This window comes from Nothoprocta perdicaria, unplaced genomic scaffold, assembly GCF_003342845.1.
Source record: "Nothoprocta perdicaria isolate Ctin4 unplaced genomic scaffold, notPer1 scaffold_213, whole genome shotgun sequence".
Taxonomy (NCBI): domain Eukaryota; kingdom Metazoa; phylum Chordata; class Aves; order Tinamiformes; family Tinamidae; genus Nothoprocta; species Nothoprocta perdicaria.
Genome location: NW_020455350.1, coordinates 1210641 through 1227939, shown reverse-complemented (window position 1 = coordinate 1227939; position 17299 = coordinate 1210641). Strand labels below are relative to the sequence as shown.

Genomic DNA, 17299 nt, shown 5'->3' with positions numbered 1-17299 from the left:
CTCTCTGCAGGTTTAATAGATGCCAAGCTACGCAGCACTTTGTGCGATGAAGAACTAGAGAGCGTGGCCAAAAGCTGAGGTTTAGGCACGTAAGGGCCCTACAGTCCCAAAGTAGCACACAACCAGGCAGCTGCTGAACGGAGGCTTTAAGAATCAAAACTTCAGATTTAGACAGATCTTAAGCATAGCTGACACATACATTAGCTGACACGTACATTATCTCCCTGAGACACATATTTTCTTCAATACTTATATGATTTTTCTAATATTCTAGTACAGATGGTAGGAAAAAAAAGACCCTGTGATTACTGCAGTAGTTGTATTTTTAGCAGAGTACTACAGTAGTAGTAATCCCTGCATACATGGAAACTCGGATAGGTGAATGTAGGGCTTTCCTTCAAAACCACACAAAAAGCCACCCCCAGACACTCTATAAGGGTTTGGTGAAAGTTGCTATCACATAGTATCACGGGCACCTGGAAGGCTGAGTTGACACAAGATCTTTACAGGGCAGGAATGGGGCAAAAATCTTATCCCCAGACTGTCCTACAGTGCTTTGAGCTCTCTGTGGTGACAATAACCAGTGGCTTTAGCTGGAGTAAATCACTGAAAACCATCCAAGAGCACATATGTGATAACCAGCCTCCAAACCACAGCAAAAAAATCTCATTAATGAGACCGACTAAATATTGGTCTTTTACAGAAGAACGCTGGTTAATAACCTAAAATGAGAGGATGCCTCAAAAATGAAAACACACACCTCCATCTGCTGTCACAGCAAATTCTGCAAGCAGCTGTTTAACACAAAGCAGGGAAGTCATCTGAGGTCAAGCAAAATGGATTAGTTTTTTGCAGAAATCAGTGCTAAATTCGTGAACCTAGCAGTAGTGGCAAGAACCTCCAAATCTTTAAGGACACTATGGATAGAAACACATTTCCATACAATAACTCTGTACTGAACTGAAACCCGAGAGAAAACTAAAGTCTGAACAAACATCTGCTATCACCATAATATACACTAAGGAAAGCTCTTCTGTCTTGCCGTTTCTGTGCCTTGTGTGTTACAAAACTCAAGTTACTGATTCTGAACTATGATCAAAAGAAGTCTCTCAAACCTTTAAAGCATTTTTTCCCCCTTCTTAATTTTCAGAGGACCTAGGGCTAATCTCATTAATTCAATCTCTGAAAAAAATCGACGTCTGCAAGGGAATTAGGCAAAGTTTGCCTGCATTAGACTGGAGACTCGAGCCAACCTGACCCGCTGCAGAGGCGGGAGGAGAAGGAGCAATCGCCACCATCAACCCCTCGACATCTGTGAGGTGCTGGTTTAATTAGCTTACTGAAACCAATTGCATTCACACAGCCTAGCTTGGTGAAAAGATTTATTTTTTCCTCTAAAGTTCAGTGGCAGATACTACAATGACGTCATGTTCCCTCGCTGTCAAATTTAGAAAAAAAACAACTTCCCCATCCCAAAAAATCTACCAAAAATCAATTAAAGAGGCTTTGATTTAATTTTCATCACATTCAAATCAAACAGAACTTTCAATACTGGTTTTATGAAAACATGGGAGAATCTGAAATAAACTTCAGAATCATGCAATATTGACAAGACAAATAATAGATTAATTAAGAGGTCCTTTATCTTCTCTCCACCTCTACTGTTTACCAATAAAGCTTCAGGGAAAGAATATTTATAGGGGATTTCACCTCATCTAACTTCAGCCATCAAAACTTCTGATTTGAAGCACAAGTCAAGCTCTTGAGCTTGAGTTTCAGCTATTCCTACACTCACTGAACAGATACAGGTACCTCTAGAGGGCAATAAATCCCATTTAAAGATGTGCGTTCAAAATCCTACACAACAAAATCCTACAATTCTTTAGGTGGAAAGTATCTCACCTACCATTAAACTAAATGTACTCATATATTAAGGATACTGCTCTTCTCACTTAAATGTGATAATAGTTGAGTCTTAAGCTCAATCCTTCTACTTTTCCCGTGGTCAAAAGTGAATGATGCCTTTCTCAAGCATCTATTATAAAATGGAATAAAGCTTGCAATAACGTGTGGGCCTACCGAGGAGCCTAGAAGATAAATCAGAATCCTTTGGTTCAAAATCAAGCAGAAAGTCTACAGACGCAGACAATAACTGAGCCTATGGAATGACCTGGACTCGCAGAAATACAGGGTTGTGTCCAACAGTTCTCATTAGGATAAACTATAACAGCATGTGCTTCTCGAGCCCAGACAGTTAGCTGGCCTATACCCATTACTCACAGATGTGCTGAACTCTGTTAGCTGCAGTTTTCAGTCATTGACCAACACAACTATATGTGATCATAATGCAGGTTTTTTGCAGTTTTTTGTTTGCTATCCTATCTAAATTCTTAGCATCTTTGAAAGTCTAAACTTATATAAAAATGCACAAATAGAATTTTCTAAAAGAGATGCAGGTTCTCAAATGAAGAAAGACAGGACAGCCTTGGAGCAAAGGAGGTCTGTCTAGCACCAGCAGTTAGCAATATGTTTAATGACAGGAACAATCTGTTGATATCCTAGAACTACAATAAAAATAGGATTATGTATTTAATTTTAACTAGTTCAGATATATTCAGAGATTTGATATTTTTTAGAAACCTTCATGACACTCAAAATACATGATTTAAAAGAAGACAACAGCATGTTTTACAGAATCATGAATGGCTGCTCAGAAACCACACGAACTTTACAATAAACGTTTAAAGTACATTAAATCCTGTTCAGCTCAACTCCACAGTTGGGTAAGAGAAGTGATAACCAACAGGCAATTTCAGTGGTGACACTTCAGGCCATTGCTGTGACTGCAGCTCCTGTGGACATTCCTCAGCTAGTTTATATAATGCCAGCAATACGAGCATGGCAGTCAACAGCACAGCAGTCTTGTCCAGTCACTTGCAAATTTACTTCTCTTTTGGGTAAATATTGCAACCTCATTCAAATACTGTGCTGCTGCAGTAGTCATTATCTCAACTCAACAGTTGGTTTGGCAACAACAGTATTTCTGTGAACTGGAGCAAAGCTATTTGATTACAACATAGATGTATTTTAACAGACAAACACCGCTGAATGTTTTGGCCCTCCTGAGGCAAACCTTCAAATCAGATACGAAGGCCTCATGGCAATGGATTAATTCTCTGCTCCTGTTTCCTTCTGAGCTATTTCACCTTGGCCCCCCAAAAAATGAACTAGTGGATCTCACCTGAGAAAATATTTTCTGAAAAAACTCGTTTGAATTTAAGTAATTCCTTTCATGTGAATTAATTAACTTTTCTATTCCCTGTGAAAAGTAGAGAAGCATCTATCAGCTATCTCCACTTCACTGGCAAAGATTCACTAAAACTTAGTGACTCTCTGACAGGCACAAAGAAGTTTCATGGTAAAAGAGGAAGAGAAGTAAGCATCTCAGCAAGATACAAACAGGACTTCTAGATATGTTGATGGTAGTTGTCTAAATCATATGCTACTGTGTGTCCTCTAATGAAGGCCAACACTGGCCACTGATACCAACCACATTCTCAGGCTGTGGCTGCAAGTATAATCAACCAACCAGTCATCACAGTTAAATCACTACCAAGCTCTATTACGAGAGCAGGTGTAAAATAAAATATCAGTGTCATCAGCCATAATATTAGTCTGCTTTTCTCCCCCACCCTCAATTCATTTCTTTTTGGAAGATTTGGAAGATTTCTTTTTGGAAATGAGCTGAGGAGGGTAATACATTGCCATTCCCTTTAGAGAAATGTAAAGGCAATCTACTCAGAGTGAACACAAAAAGCTTTATGCTCCTAGTATACTTCCTAATGAGTATTCTTCTCAGCATCACCATTACTTTGTTGCTGTTTGGGCTTCTATAACCCTCCTTCGGTAATTTTCTCAAGTTTGCAGTTTTAATGCTTGTACAAGATGATGTGCTGAAAGATTAAGTCAATCCTTTATTCTCATGCAAACTACATGCTTGGATTTTAACTCTTAGAGTGCCACACAGTGGCCACACATATTTTAATGGGCAACAGCTGATTGATTCCAAGGTAAAAATCATATAAGCAAAAAGATTTCATTTATGACATATTGACTATCCATTGCCTATACTCCCTGCAATCATTTACAACTCAGCAAAAAAGAAAACATTTTCCTGATTTGTTAGCATTTTACTTTTGGGAGGCACTCACTTTGCATAGGACAATGTATATGGAAAAGTCAATCAGGACCTACTTATTTTATCACACTTGAACAGCAATCTAGTGGTGTAATTTTAGACTCAGCCTCAACACCAGCACTTAATTGCAGACTACAAAGGCTATGATGTTTTGCCTCCTGGCAAAATGACGCTAAGAAGCTACTTTTCCTAGAAGCAGCTCTAGTGCCTGTATTCTTGCTCAGTCCTATTCCATCCCTGTGTTCTCTGAGATTCTTCCTGACCATCAGAATTTTGGAATTTAGTCAGCAGATTTTGCTGATAGATTGAAGCAGGTTTTCCCAGGTAGCAAATATGTTGTTTCCCTTTAGGCTTCTACAGTAACCAAAAGTCAGCAACACAGACCAAGACATTGCAGATGTTTGACTAAAATTTTATCCGAATCAGTAAGTCCCTAATATTTCTACAGGAAAGATTTTTAAGGAGGTATCCCTATTCAACTACACATGAATGCTAAAGTAAAGGAATATAGGCTTTTAGAGTCATCTCTATGCAAACCTATTCATCTTTTCTCCATTAAAATTTCACATATTACCATAAACATACCTGGCTTTTAAGAGACACCACAAAAGCAGGGTCTAAGTCTTGCCCACCTAACAGTTGAATTAGCAAGGAACCAAAGTGGTAGGCAGGCTCACCACAGGTTGTATACTGGAGTGTACACATCCCTGAAGCCAAGCAAGAGAGATGGGCACTGAGGTATTAAGAATCCTGGCCTGCATTTGCACAGGTTACTTCACTTTTTTTGTAGCCTCCATTTCATTAGCAGTAAAATGAAAATAAAATCCTGACTTTAGCAGTGAGCCTGTAAAGTTTAATTCATTTAAATTCCATGAAAGTCCTTTGAGCTCTTTATAGGAGAAGTATCACTTAAATAAGCTTTGTTATTATTCCAAAGGAGAAACTGTAACAAAAATCCTATCTGGTTTATTATATCTATTCCAACTTGCATATTACTGCCCGTATGCCCAAAAGGCCTGCTTGTTCCTTCCTCTTCTGATAAGGACTTGTGCTAATCTAAATGTGTTATATAACAGAATACTCCATTTAACACAAAAATATAAGACAAACAGTATCAAATAAATGCTATGATTATCCGTTTTTTCAATATTGTTTTAAATTACATAGCTTACCATTGTTATTCCTAAGTTTTGCAACAACTTACACCACATTTGCTTCTCTATCAGTTGCAATACATTCAAATCTCTCCTCCTATCTATGAATTAAAATTCTTAACTATTTTTATGAACATAGAAACAGAACCCACAGTGTTGATTTGTCTGTCTATAACTAGCCCAGTGTTGGTGTTGCTAGTTGGTGTTGCTAGTTTTTAGCCAATACTGCATTGTTCTCTATTTAACTTTCATCTATTCCTAAATAACAGAATGATGGAGAAAGAAAATACAAGAGATGCTGCAGCCCTTCAGTAATACAAGCTATAGTAGAATTCATCTGCCCTCTTTTAGATGTTCAGAATTTAAGAACTCCAGGGTGTAGCGGCTTCCCCTCAGAGCTTTCATGTACTGCTGTCTAATCCAATGATGTCTCCCTTGATTACAAGCACTGGGACAAACAGCCTCATATATCTGAACACGCCCAATTATTACCATGGCTTTCTATGGGCTATAAACAGTGCAGATCCCAGAGGCCAATTCGTGGGGCCGGAATGTGACCAAATAACCATCAAAAACTGAAAGGATGGAACTTTTGCAGTATTGATGCCCATCAGCTTGACAGACAGTTAAAAGATCTACCATAATTTTAACCTCTTTATTGCTACCAACATTACTCAATGTTTAAGAGACCTAGCTATAACCCCAGGTGTAGAGGTAAAAGGCAAATTCCCAATACCAATTTTTTACTTGTCTTTACAAGTCAGAAAATTTATGGAAAATAACAAGAACCATTTTACTTACCTTTCCATGAAGTTTCTGGACGTCATATCTTATCTGAGCAAATTCACGGAGTCCAAAAGATCCACCAACGAGGTACAGCTGAAAAACAATAAAATAAAAATAGATGTGCTTGGACTATTTAAAAATATAAAAAAACCAACCAACCAACACAACGTTCTGCATACTGACCCACTGCATTCACAAGAGACCCTACTACTCTTCCAACAGGAACACCAGGAAGTAAAGATAACAACCTCAGTGGAATATATGTGGAGGAGAAAGGGTAGAACATGGGACGTGAGGGCTGTGGAATGAGTCTCTGGGCCTAGGGACTTCACAGATGTCCTCCCTCATACACAAAGCGCTGCTTTGTGACTCATTTTCTAGGGGTTTCCTCCATTTTTCTCCCTCCCCCATATGGCTTCCTGCCATAACTGCAGCTCAGGAACCTTTACCTCGCTGTGATGGGATGAAGTCTCACTATTTTCAAACTTAATGGGGAAGCAACAGCCCCATGCTGGCTTATACTGATGTCTGTTCCTAAGAGACCCCATTAAGCTTCTGAAACAAACTGCCTGATTGCAGCTGTGGCTCAATGGCACATTATCATGTAGGCTAAGAAATCAAATCCAGGCCACCTGCATTTTTATGGTTGCCCGATTAGCTGCCTTGCAATTCCCCCCACATCTGTGAAGTTTATGAAAGACAATAATAAAGGGAAAAATGAGGAAGGCAGAATTTCAAGACTGAATAAAAAATTAATTCCACTGTTCTTATGACAGAGGGCTATCATAAAATGTCTATCTCTATCATTAAAAAGGTACAAGTCAAGTATAAGATCAAGTATTGTTAACAAACACCATTAAGGATTCAGAAATTAGTTTTAAAATCTGGCTCCTGTGTTGAAGGACGGGGGGGCTCTTGCTCCGATATGCCAGGCTCCATCTGCTCTGCTCTGTTAAGACCCCCTGGCACATGTGCAGAAGGCCAGAAGGCTTCAAAGAGGTGCCCATCTAGAGAAGGTGGGAGTACGAGGAATCTCTAAGGATTTGAGCAATAAAAAAGAACCCTATTTTAATCCTACCACATCACTGCTACGTTCCTTCATTGCAGACTGTAATGGCAACAAGTGTTTTCTACAGATCACCAGCTAACTGCATGAAATGTGTAAGGCTTCTAGCAAAGGCCAGTGTTCAGCAACTGTGATAACTCTGCACGCTCACTAAAGTGCATGCTCCTTCCAAACTGCCTGCTCTCCCAAGCTCCTGTCAGTGAAGCCACAAAACCTACAGACAGGTACCCCCAAAACTCATCTCTGTTCACATGGTTGGGAACCCTTGACCAGCAGTCAAGCATTAAAGGCTCCAGAAACTTCTTCTGCCTTGACTATTTTTATAAGGCTGAGAATGTAGTCGACCATCAGAAATAAACAGATCAAAGCTTTATGATACAAACATCTAGCCATTAGGTCACAAAGCTACAAATTCAAAAAGCCCATCAAAAACATCACGCAGTAGCAAGTAATTTTTCGTGATTACAAACCTGACCATGGACAGCATGGACAGCACCATACTAGTACCATCACTATTTAAATTAAGAATGCCCTTGCAAACATTTAATCACTACAATATGGAATTGAATAGAATCTATTCATATAAAAGAAAAAAAAAACACAACTATTTTGTCATGTGTCAGCATTTCGATAACAAAGACTAAGAGGGAACAGAAGATTAAAGTAGCCAAAATGGTCAAGGAACATGAATGTTATTCAAGATTTAATCCAATCTGATTTATCAGCTGCAGATACAGCAGCACAAAATGCTGAAAGTCTCAACAATCAGACAATAATCGAATTCTACATGACCGACCTCTCAGCATAATTTTTCTTTACCTGGTCTTCTTTAGTTGCTAATGAGTCCAGTGCTAATAAACAGCCTAAGGGTTAACACAACTAATTTAATTCCCTAATGAACAGGGATCAGAAACAGTATAGGAAAGTTTGCAGCTGTCGGGAGCTGCAGGTTGGCGCCTCTTCACAGCCCAGCACGTTTCCAAAAACGGCTGCAGCAGCTGCACCAAAGAGGGGTGCAGGAGACAGCTATTAAGCTACGCAGAAAGCAGTAATTGCTCATGATACCCATTAAAGATAGTTTGCCCAACAACCAACTTGCATCAAGTAGACCATTCAGAGACACAATATGAACAGATGGGAGACCTCTAGCTGGCCTGTTCCTCATAACCCAGTTATTATTTAACACAATGAAAAAAAACCCGCTGTCACTTAGGGAAGCCACTTACCAATTAATAAAAAAAAACCACATTCTTTAGCTTTCACCATTTAAAGCCACAAAAGGTTGTTACATGAAGTAACATGTTCTGCTCTAGGTATTTTGTTTCATTCTATCCTGTCACTTTATGACAGCAACAATTTATTATATACTGCATCTCGCATCTGTTGCTATATAAATGATAAAGAAGTTCATACACATACACCTCTCTTCCTTACAACAGGTTCTGGCCCGCAACTATAATTTTGTTCACACCATCTTTTTTACTACTAAGAGCACAAAAAGTTTCAGTTCTGATCTACTTTTGCTCCTCATAAAACACAAGCAGCCTTCATACCCTGGTGAGGTGCACATCTCACTTAACACACACATCAGGGTGGCTGCCTTCGCACTTCACTACAAAGGCTGATTGCTATTTTAATGAAACATCAGTTCAGCTGCATCAGAATCACAGCACATCAATGCTGTAGGAAAACATTAATGCCACTAAAATATTAAACACCATAATGCTGAATTATGATTGGGATTATATGATACAGCATATTTTCAGAAGCACAGAATAGGCATAAATATATAAATAATATTTTACAATTTTATTTGACCCAAGTTCTGAAGAATTAAATATAATATCCCAGACTTTATTGCAAAAGGTTATCAAGATTAGTAATAGCCAACATTTTTAATACAGCAACAGCACTTCCCTGCAGTTAGCTAACAATACGTAACATGAATTGCCTTGATTGCAGCTACAGAAGCTACAATCACCATGGACAGCTACTCAATCCGTTATATTTTTGAAAATGGTGTTCAAAAAACAATAAAGACAAAACAAGGGGGCATCAGAGAGCTTATGCAATTATAACAGTATTTAAGGGAATACTAGACTTGGCAACATAGCTTGCTGAGTGAAAAACGCTACCCTTGTTTTAAGTGTTTCTTTTCCCCTTTGCATTTTGAAGGAAGATGTTCTCATTACCTTCATTTATGTTATGTGTATTATGTTATGGAAGAATACACACAAACAGCAGTTAAACATTAGGATTCAGTGATCAGAATAATAAGTGTGGTAAGTCTCAAGTGAAGCATCCCAGTAACATTATTAGCTTGTCAGCTTTATCTGTTCTGTATGTTTCACATATATTTCTAGGATCTATATTTGTAAGATGAAGATAACTTCTGAATAAAGAAATCAGTATAGTGGATGAATTTGGCTAAGATCTCACTTTAAGCCAAAACCAAAAGCAAAGTCCAGAAGTTTCCATTTACTAGTTCAGACCAAAGCAAACAAACAAACAACAACAACACAGGACAAATCCTTGCAGAAACTATTTAAGATGAAATACAAATAAATGAGGGTGAAAAAGCTGTAATGAACTTAGACACAAGTTAACATTCCAGGTAACAGAAGTGGAGGAGTAATTCCACATATAGCAAATATTAGGATGTATTTTTCTTCATTCCAACCTTAGAATCACACACATACCTAGCTTATTTCATAAAAATGACAGGGTATGTACATACCCAGCAAGGAAGATCCAAGTAAAACTGCACCCTTTACTGTGAGGGAACTGCTATTCATTTATATGACAGAGAACATGGAAAGAAGATCAGTTATTATGTAATTAATATGATCTGTCTAGTTATTTAAATGCGTTTGGCAATGGCTGAAATGATGGTGCGCTTTCACTTTCTTCTTTGCCTTGAAATGCACCTTACAGAGGTAAAACCATAAAAGTCATCATAAAAAGGTAGCCAGCACGTAACACTATTCAGCCCTGCAGAGCTCACCGCTGCACTATTCCTCTCCGCGGCCGGGACCGCGTGGCCCTGCTCGCGAGGCTGTAATGTAATTGCACATGCATGGAAGGCTTGCACGTTGCAAAATAAAACAGAGATAGGATGTGACATAAGAGCACCATCTGTCACATACGTTCAGTAACCTCAATAAATGTTCTACGTAAAAAATAATAATCATAATAAAAAGACATCAAGTTCTCCTTAATACCATTCTTCTAAAGATTCTGCACGTTTACTCCTGCTTTGAGATGCAGGTTATGCCTATGAGTTACAGATGGCATCAGACTGATAACTGAGATGCACCTCAGGACAGGGAATACTTGTTTGGCACCATCTACAACAAGCTGATCATGGAGAAACCACCAGAACCTGCATTTGCAGCAGATTTCTGTTTTTTAGCATTTCCTGCCTAAACTGAAGCAGCCCCTTTTTCAGCCCCTTCGGTTAACAAAATAACCAGCACCTCTTTCTCTGGCATCACTAGCTCTTTGCTGTGCTACAGCCTCCCTGCTGCTAGAGAGAATCATCCCTGCTGCAGCGCTGCCGGTGAAAGCCAGATTACAAAATTACATTCCTTTTGTCATAAATCCCTAAATTAATCATATCACAATATTCAGTGCTGGCAACACAGATTATGCATTCGTGGAATGAAAGCAGGAAAACATTATGATATATATCACTGGAGAAGGAACATGGTAATTTTCTAGCCTTCTCTTCAGTATGGCTGCAGCAAAACCCTCCAGCTATTCATCATGCAGCTTCAAAACCATAACAGTCATGTGAATCATTTTATTTTAGTTTGCAGTGATCACAGTTAAAAGGTTTTGGGGGGTTTCTTTTTAAAGAACCGTTGTATACGCAGTTCAGGACTGGTGAAAGATGCCAATTTGAATGCCCAGAAGACTGAAATCTCTTATTTACTCCCTAAATAAAGCAGCTTGGGTAGCAGCACTGCAATTGCCAGTCCCACAAAGGACCTAGGCAAGGAACTTTGGCCTGAAGAGCCCCCCTCAAGTCCTGGCCCCCGGGGTTATTTTCCACAGCCTTTTCCACTCTCGGCTCTAATGTTTAAATTGCTAAAAAGGGATAAAAACAGGGCAGTCTTTTCTGAGAAACTTGCTAACCCCTCCAAGCAGAATAGGATGTCCTCCTCCTCCATCTTTTCTGCAGCAGATGGAAATTACTTTCAGTTCAGGTCAGACACCTCCTTTGGGGGAAAAACAAAATAAAAACTACAAATGCCTCAATGCTGATTTGAATCAAATGCAGGACAAAACAAGAGAAGCACTGACTTCTGTGTATGACAGAATCCACAAACTGCAGAAGGCCTCAACTGCATTATATGGCAAAAACAGCAAATGAAAACAGCTGGTATGAACTGCAGCCACTGGTACCAGCACGGTTGAGGAGAATAATGTCATTTTACAGAATACGGGACTTTGTGCAGAGCATGAAGCTTGATCCAAGGTATCAGGTTATTTGGATCAATATAATGCAGGTCCAAAGCAGTGCCTGAAGACTGCAGATATGCACAGTTGCAGGCCACAAAGTAAAACAGACCCAGGCCATATACTTTCAGTGCTACTACTGCATGCCTTACGAAGAAAACAAAACCCTTCCCACTAAAAAGTCCATTACATAACAAGTTGCAGAGTGCAGTATAAAGCAGTCTGAGAGCGATGCAGACGAGACAGCTACCCATGTGCTCCTTAGTGTGAGAATTAGCAAAAATGGGCATTTTTGCCCATTGAGCCACAGCGTTGTCATTTTGCACCACATACAGTTCTAGGACTGGACAGATGACATGGGAATTTCATTCAGCAGATGCAGCTGTTTGAAATCCAACTTTGCTGCAGTGGTCAGGCTGCAGTTTCTCAATATCACTACTTCTTTCCTCATAAATTTCTAAGCAGTTGAAGTTCCAATTTTATTTTAAAAGTATTGCTCATAGGTTCAGATCTACACAAAGTCCACTGTGATGAAAACCTGTTTTCACGTGATGGCAACGTGTAATTCCTTGCCAAAGCAACAATAAACTCCTACTTATGTTAAGAAACACAAAAAGAGGCTACTCATGGTGAAAAAATCCCTCTGCACTGACAGTGCTGGACAGGGGCTGAAGACTGCACATACTATATATCCAAGTCAGCTAATTCAGACCACACAAACCAGGATTCACAGAAGCCCATTCAGCTGGAGCTTCCACCCTGGCACACACACAGGGCAGAGGATGGTTTTGGCTGGAACAGTTTCATGCTCCTTGGGGGATTCAAACAGACACGGATGCACAGAAGGGAAGCAGAGACACAAGAGACAATGAGGAAACATCCCCCAATGAACTGAGGCAATATTTAGAACACAAGTGATAGAAAGATACACAGGGACAGTATGTGAGTCGTTGATTGAGAGTAAGTATTTTAAAATCCTAAAAATAGTTTCATATTTATTGCTCTTTTAGGCTGCAGATGTAATATTAGCAGACTTTTACACCCAACTGCAATTCATCTTCAAATATTAGAAGCCAAAGTGTTCCTCTCATGAGCATTTGTCAACTTATCTTTTGAAAGCATATTAAGATCCAAATTAAGAATACATCCTATTTGATTGTAAAGTTACAGGAATTTACATATATATCTAAAAATCACGTAACTCAATATTATGAATTTTTCCAGTTGATAATATGAATGATGTTAACAAGATAACACTGACATCTAAAAGTGAAAAAAAAAAAAATGATGATTGTAGTAACCATTTTCCATATGGTATCAGAAGGTAATGAAATAACTGTCTTTATACATAGGCAATGATGTCAGCAAAAGATCTCAAACACAGCTACTCTTAGGAAGAGTTTTCCTCATTTCTGAGCTTTTATATCTTCTTTACTGCCAGATTCTTCAAAAATAGTGGGGAAAAATATTCCTACTATTGAACAGTCAAGGACTGAGAGTTCACTGGCTTTTAATGAAATTTATCAGGAATGTTGATATTAAAGAAATCTTTGGGCACACAGTTATTTAAATAAATTTAAATAATAACAACCTTGTGAGTTTTTGTACATATTATCCATGTAGGACTTTCAGTAACAATCAGCACAACAAAATACCACTTTGAAATATTTTTTTCCAGACTTGACCAGTGAACAGAAGGAATCTACAGACATATGAATTCACGTTCTGATGCTTGGCAAATGTTTTAATCTTCTTTCTTCATTAACAAGGGCGCAAGACGCCACTGCCATTGCCTGATGGTGCCTGGGAGCACTGACCACATTGCTGCAGCACTGCTAGGGATTCATTCTAGCCTGACCTTTCCTCTTGTCGTGTATGTATCACACACGAGGGGCCAAATCCTGATCGAATTTAGCTTACCTTGGTCAAGCAACAACAGAGATGGCAATTTAGTACAGCCAGAGTGCAAAAACACTGACAAAAACTGACTGTAGGAACATGTTTATTGACAGAAAAAAGACGTGCAGTTCCAAACTAGCCAGTCTTATGGCAACAGTTTGAGCAGCACTTAGAACACTGAAGTAGAGATACTGATGGAGAAGAAAACACACAAGAGAATTAAAACTAAAACCAGGCTCATTATGGGCTGGGAGGAAGAAGACAAAACAGCAAAACAAAAAAGTCAGAATCCACATCTATAGGTATTAACAATGTTGCAAGATGCTGCAAGTTTGAAACTTATGACACTTTGTTTATAGCAAGGCATATTTATGTGCAAAATGAAATAAAAATTTACAACCAAGGCACAGAATACATTTTCTGTCTGCCAGAATGCCACTTCAGACCCAAAGGATTCCATTTTCCCCTTACTAGATGTTCCAATGGAACTTAAGCCGCATTTGTATGTTCCTTTTGCAGCTTAAATAGCTTGGAAGGAATAGGACAAACAGAAACACAAATCCAAGTGTTGGAAAATGCAAGCTCAGCAGACAGTGTCCATTAACACGTTTTAAAAACTGTCACTGGTTTGCAGTTTTGAACCTTAAACGTGTTTCCTCAATGATCTGAGGTCACAACTTGTAAACCTGAACTTGTAAAAAAGAAAGACACAAAGATTTGAAAATTATCGTATCACAGAGACAGCACAGCCTCGAACGCTACAGCAGGCTCTACAGATATGTCTGTACAACTTCACTAGAGTTCCTCCCAATATCTACATAACCATCTTTATGCTTTAGGACTACCCACACTCACACTAGCACTCAAGTTGTTAATATACTCCATGGCAGCTTATATCACTCTCCTCCGTGCACATTGCTGCGCCATGCAGATACCCTATGCGCAAAGAGTTAAAGAAAACATCCCCCATTAACCAAGGTTTCTGTCAGATTTAATTCCTAGTCCCCACAGTACTGCTGATACACATAAAAAGCCACTTTTACCTCTGAGAAAGCACGACTGAAAACTGTGATTTGCATATCTTACTCTGAAAGCTGTTGTCAGCCTGAGGTTTTACAGATCAACTAAGAAATTCCCTTCTACACCTAAATATTCTAGCATCAAACTCAAATGAACATGGGAAAAACACCAAGCTAGTTCACACTAAAAAGGAAGAAATGTTTTAGTATGTATTTGTGCACGTGTGTGCAAAAGGACAATCACAGACTTACTCTGGACTGGAAAGTTCACCTATTTACACCACGTAACCAATCACATATCAAATCTGATACAGGATTGCAGAACTATGGTGACTTTTTCCCCACCAGAACATCATATTTTAAGTTCCTACAATTCAATTTTGTAATTCAATTCAATCAGGATATTTTTTTTCCCCAAAAAAAAAAAAAAAAAAAAAAAAGAAATCCTTTAGAGAGCAGTAGTAGAGCTGAGATTGGGCTGAGGAGTATTAAACTTCTTGGGTTCTCCTCACTTTAGAAGATAAGTACTGAACCTCAAACGAAGAACTCATCAAGATCAGGACTGTGACCTAATAATACATCCAATTTTAAACATCTAAGCAGGGTGCTATGAAACAAAATAATGTCAGAACATTGAAAAATAAGTACAAAAAAAATGAGAAAAGCAGCTAATTCAATTCTGATCACGATGGGAGCATAGTTTGCACAGCCCTTTAGGTGTATGTACACAGCAGGATGTCTGAACGGCTCTAGCCTCGTGCCTGGTCAGTAACGTGTTACACGAGGAGCTGACCACGACAGCAGGGATTGCACTGGGGGATCCAAATCCACTCATCATGTTATTTTTTATAATCGCAGAATGGTTCTGTTAGTTCCCATTGCTCACAAGCATCTTTACCAATGCTTTAAGATACATTTGCTCAATTTATGTTCCCATTAAAGTTCCTTTTCCCACAGGCTTTGGTCCCGTGACTTACAGATACCACTTTAAACAAAAACCCTTCCCAAAGCAGAGGTAAACCGGGATGGCCCTGATTTCAATAGGTGCCACTGCCTTTCTTTGGACCATTTAAGAGTTATGCTCCGCTCTCCTCTTCGTCCACCTGCACATTCGCTCCTGCTTAATGAGCGAGTCGCTTAAACAGGAGGTAAAAGAGAGGGGAAAAAAAGGAGGGGAAAGGGGAAAGTCACCCGCCAAACAGCCGCTCCAGCCCCCCGGCCCGGCGGGCGCCGGGCACGGGCCGCCCCCTGCCGGCCGCGCCGCCACAGGCCGTGCCGCGCCGTGCCGCGCCGCGCCGCTCACCAGGAGGGGGAGGCCGAAGGTGACGGTGCGGCCCCGGCACAGCCTGCGCAGCCGCTCCATGCGCCCGCGCCGCCATAGGCCGCGCCGCCTCCCGCCCGACCCGGCCTTGGCCTTGCCGCTTCCGGCGCGGCGCCGGTCCGCCCGCCGCGGCGCTCCCCCCGCGCGCCGCGGCCGGAGCACCGGGGTTCCGCCCCGCCACTCCGCAGTGCTTCCCAACGGCCTCCCAGTCTTTTGTCGCACGCTTCTGTGCGCGGGCCCGTCTTCTTTAAACAAAGCCCTGTGGAGAGCTGCTGCTTTAATGCTTCTTTAAAAATTACTGTTTGAGAAAGGCTCAATCCACAGAAAACTTAGTGGAGCTCTCCGTGTCGCACACGCCTCCATGTATCCCCAAAACCATCTGGACTCCAGGGCTTTGGCTGAGCCCAGCAGTGGGGAGAAAAGGACGGGGCAAATAACCCCTGAGCGATTGTATAAAGACTTCCAGCAACGGACACTTATTTGAGATGTGTAGGTCCAGTGGCTTCCCACCCTGCTGTGACCTGTCTTGTACTGAGCTCCTGATACAACAGTGACCTCCAAGCGAGAGCTCCCAACTCCGGTGCTTCATTTTTGCCCCGTGTTCTGGAGTGATGATGGGATCAACAAGGAAGGGGCTGCCTCAGCAGCGTGACTGTTGGCAGGAGAACTTGGCCTGGGCAGCACGGTCAGCTGAATCTTTGCCTGTAGCCAAAAGCAAGGGGTCCCAGTGCTGTTTTCCTAAGGAAATAACGCTGCCGTGGTCGCTTGCTTGTATTGCTATCCCTCATCCCAATCGCACTGGATCCCCTGGATTCCATGTGTTTACAGAGGAAACAACTGCTCAGAAATCATAATAGCTGGACAAGGGACAGAGCCTGCCGACGGGCTCTGGGAAAGGCTGTGCTTTGAGTGCTCCTATTCCTGAGCAGCTGAGTAAAACAGACACAGCCATAGGAAACATAACCCCTTGGAGAAGAGCCCCATCTAGCCTGCAACCGGAGAGTTCCAGAATTAACCATTAAAATAAAATACTAAGCGAACAGAAGCGGAAAATTTTAGAGCCCCATAAAACTGGCATTAAAAAGACAGTCTGCTCTGAGACTCACAACCACGAGTCATTCATTCCTTCTTGTTGCTGTGTGTGCCTTGTCACCCTCCCAGGCAAGGATGGGGAGGACTTGTGTTTCAATGCTGTAAAAGTTATCAATTAAAAAAAGGCTACGGAAAACTTAGTGGACTTCTCCATGTCACACATGGGCAGCCACTATGTGCATGACTAGGGAGTGCTGAAGTTTGGAGGATAGAGTGCAAAAGATAAATATCCTTCAGGCACAAGCTGTGATGTTTTCCCATGCCCCTGCACCCAAAGGCTCTGCCATGCACTGGCAGCCTGTG

The 17299-nt window shown here is 40.6% G+C and overlaps 1 protein-coding gene across 2 annotated transcripts in view; it reads right to left on the bottom strand.

Moving 5' to 3' along the window:
* The window catches only part of LOC112946681 (cytochrome c oxidase assembly protein COX16 homolog, mitochondrial), a 37342-nt gene extending 21378 nt beyond the window's left edge, over positions 1–15964 (bottom strand). The window contains exons 1-2 of one of the 2 annotated variants that reach the window (XM_026038570.1): positions 15887–15964; positions 6154–6231 (exon numbers count right to left, since the gene is read on the bottom strand). In XM_026038570.1, the coding sequence (XP_025894355.1) occupies positions 6154–6231; positions 15887–15946 (138 nt within the window). In that variant the 5' untranslated portion in view covers positions 15947–15964. Of the gene's footprint in view, positions 1–6153; positions 6232–6321; positions 6368–15886 lie in introns of those variants that run through there. The other variant, XM_026038571.1, reaches the window with a different exon arrangement.
* Between the last annotated feature and the right edge of the window lie 1335 nt (positions 15965–17299).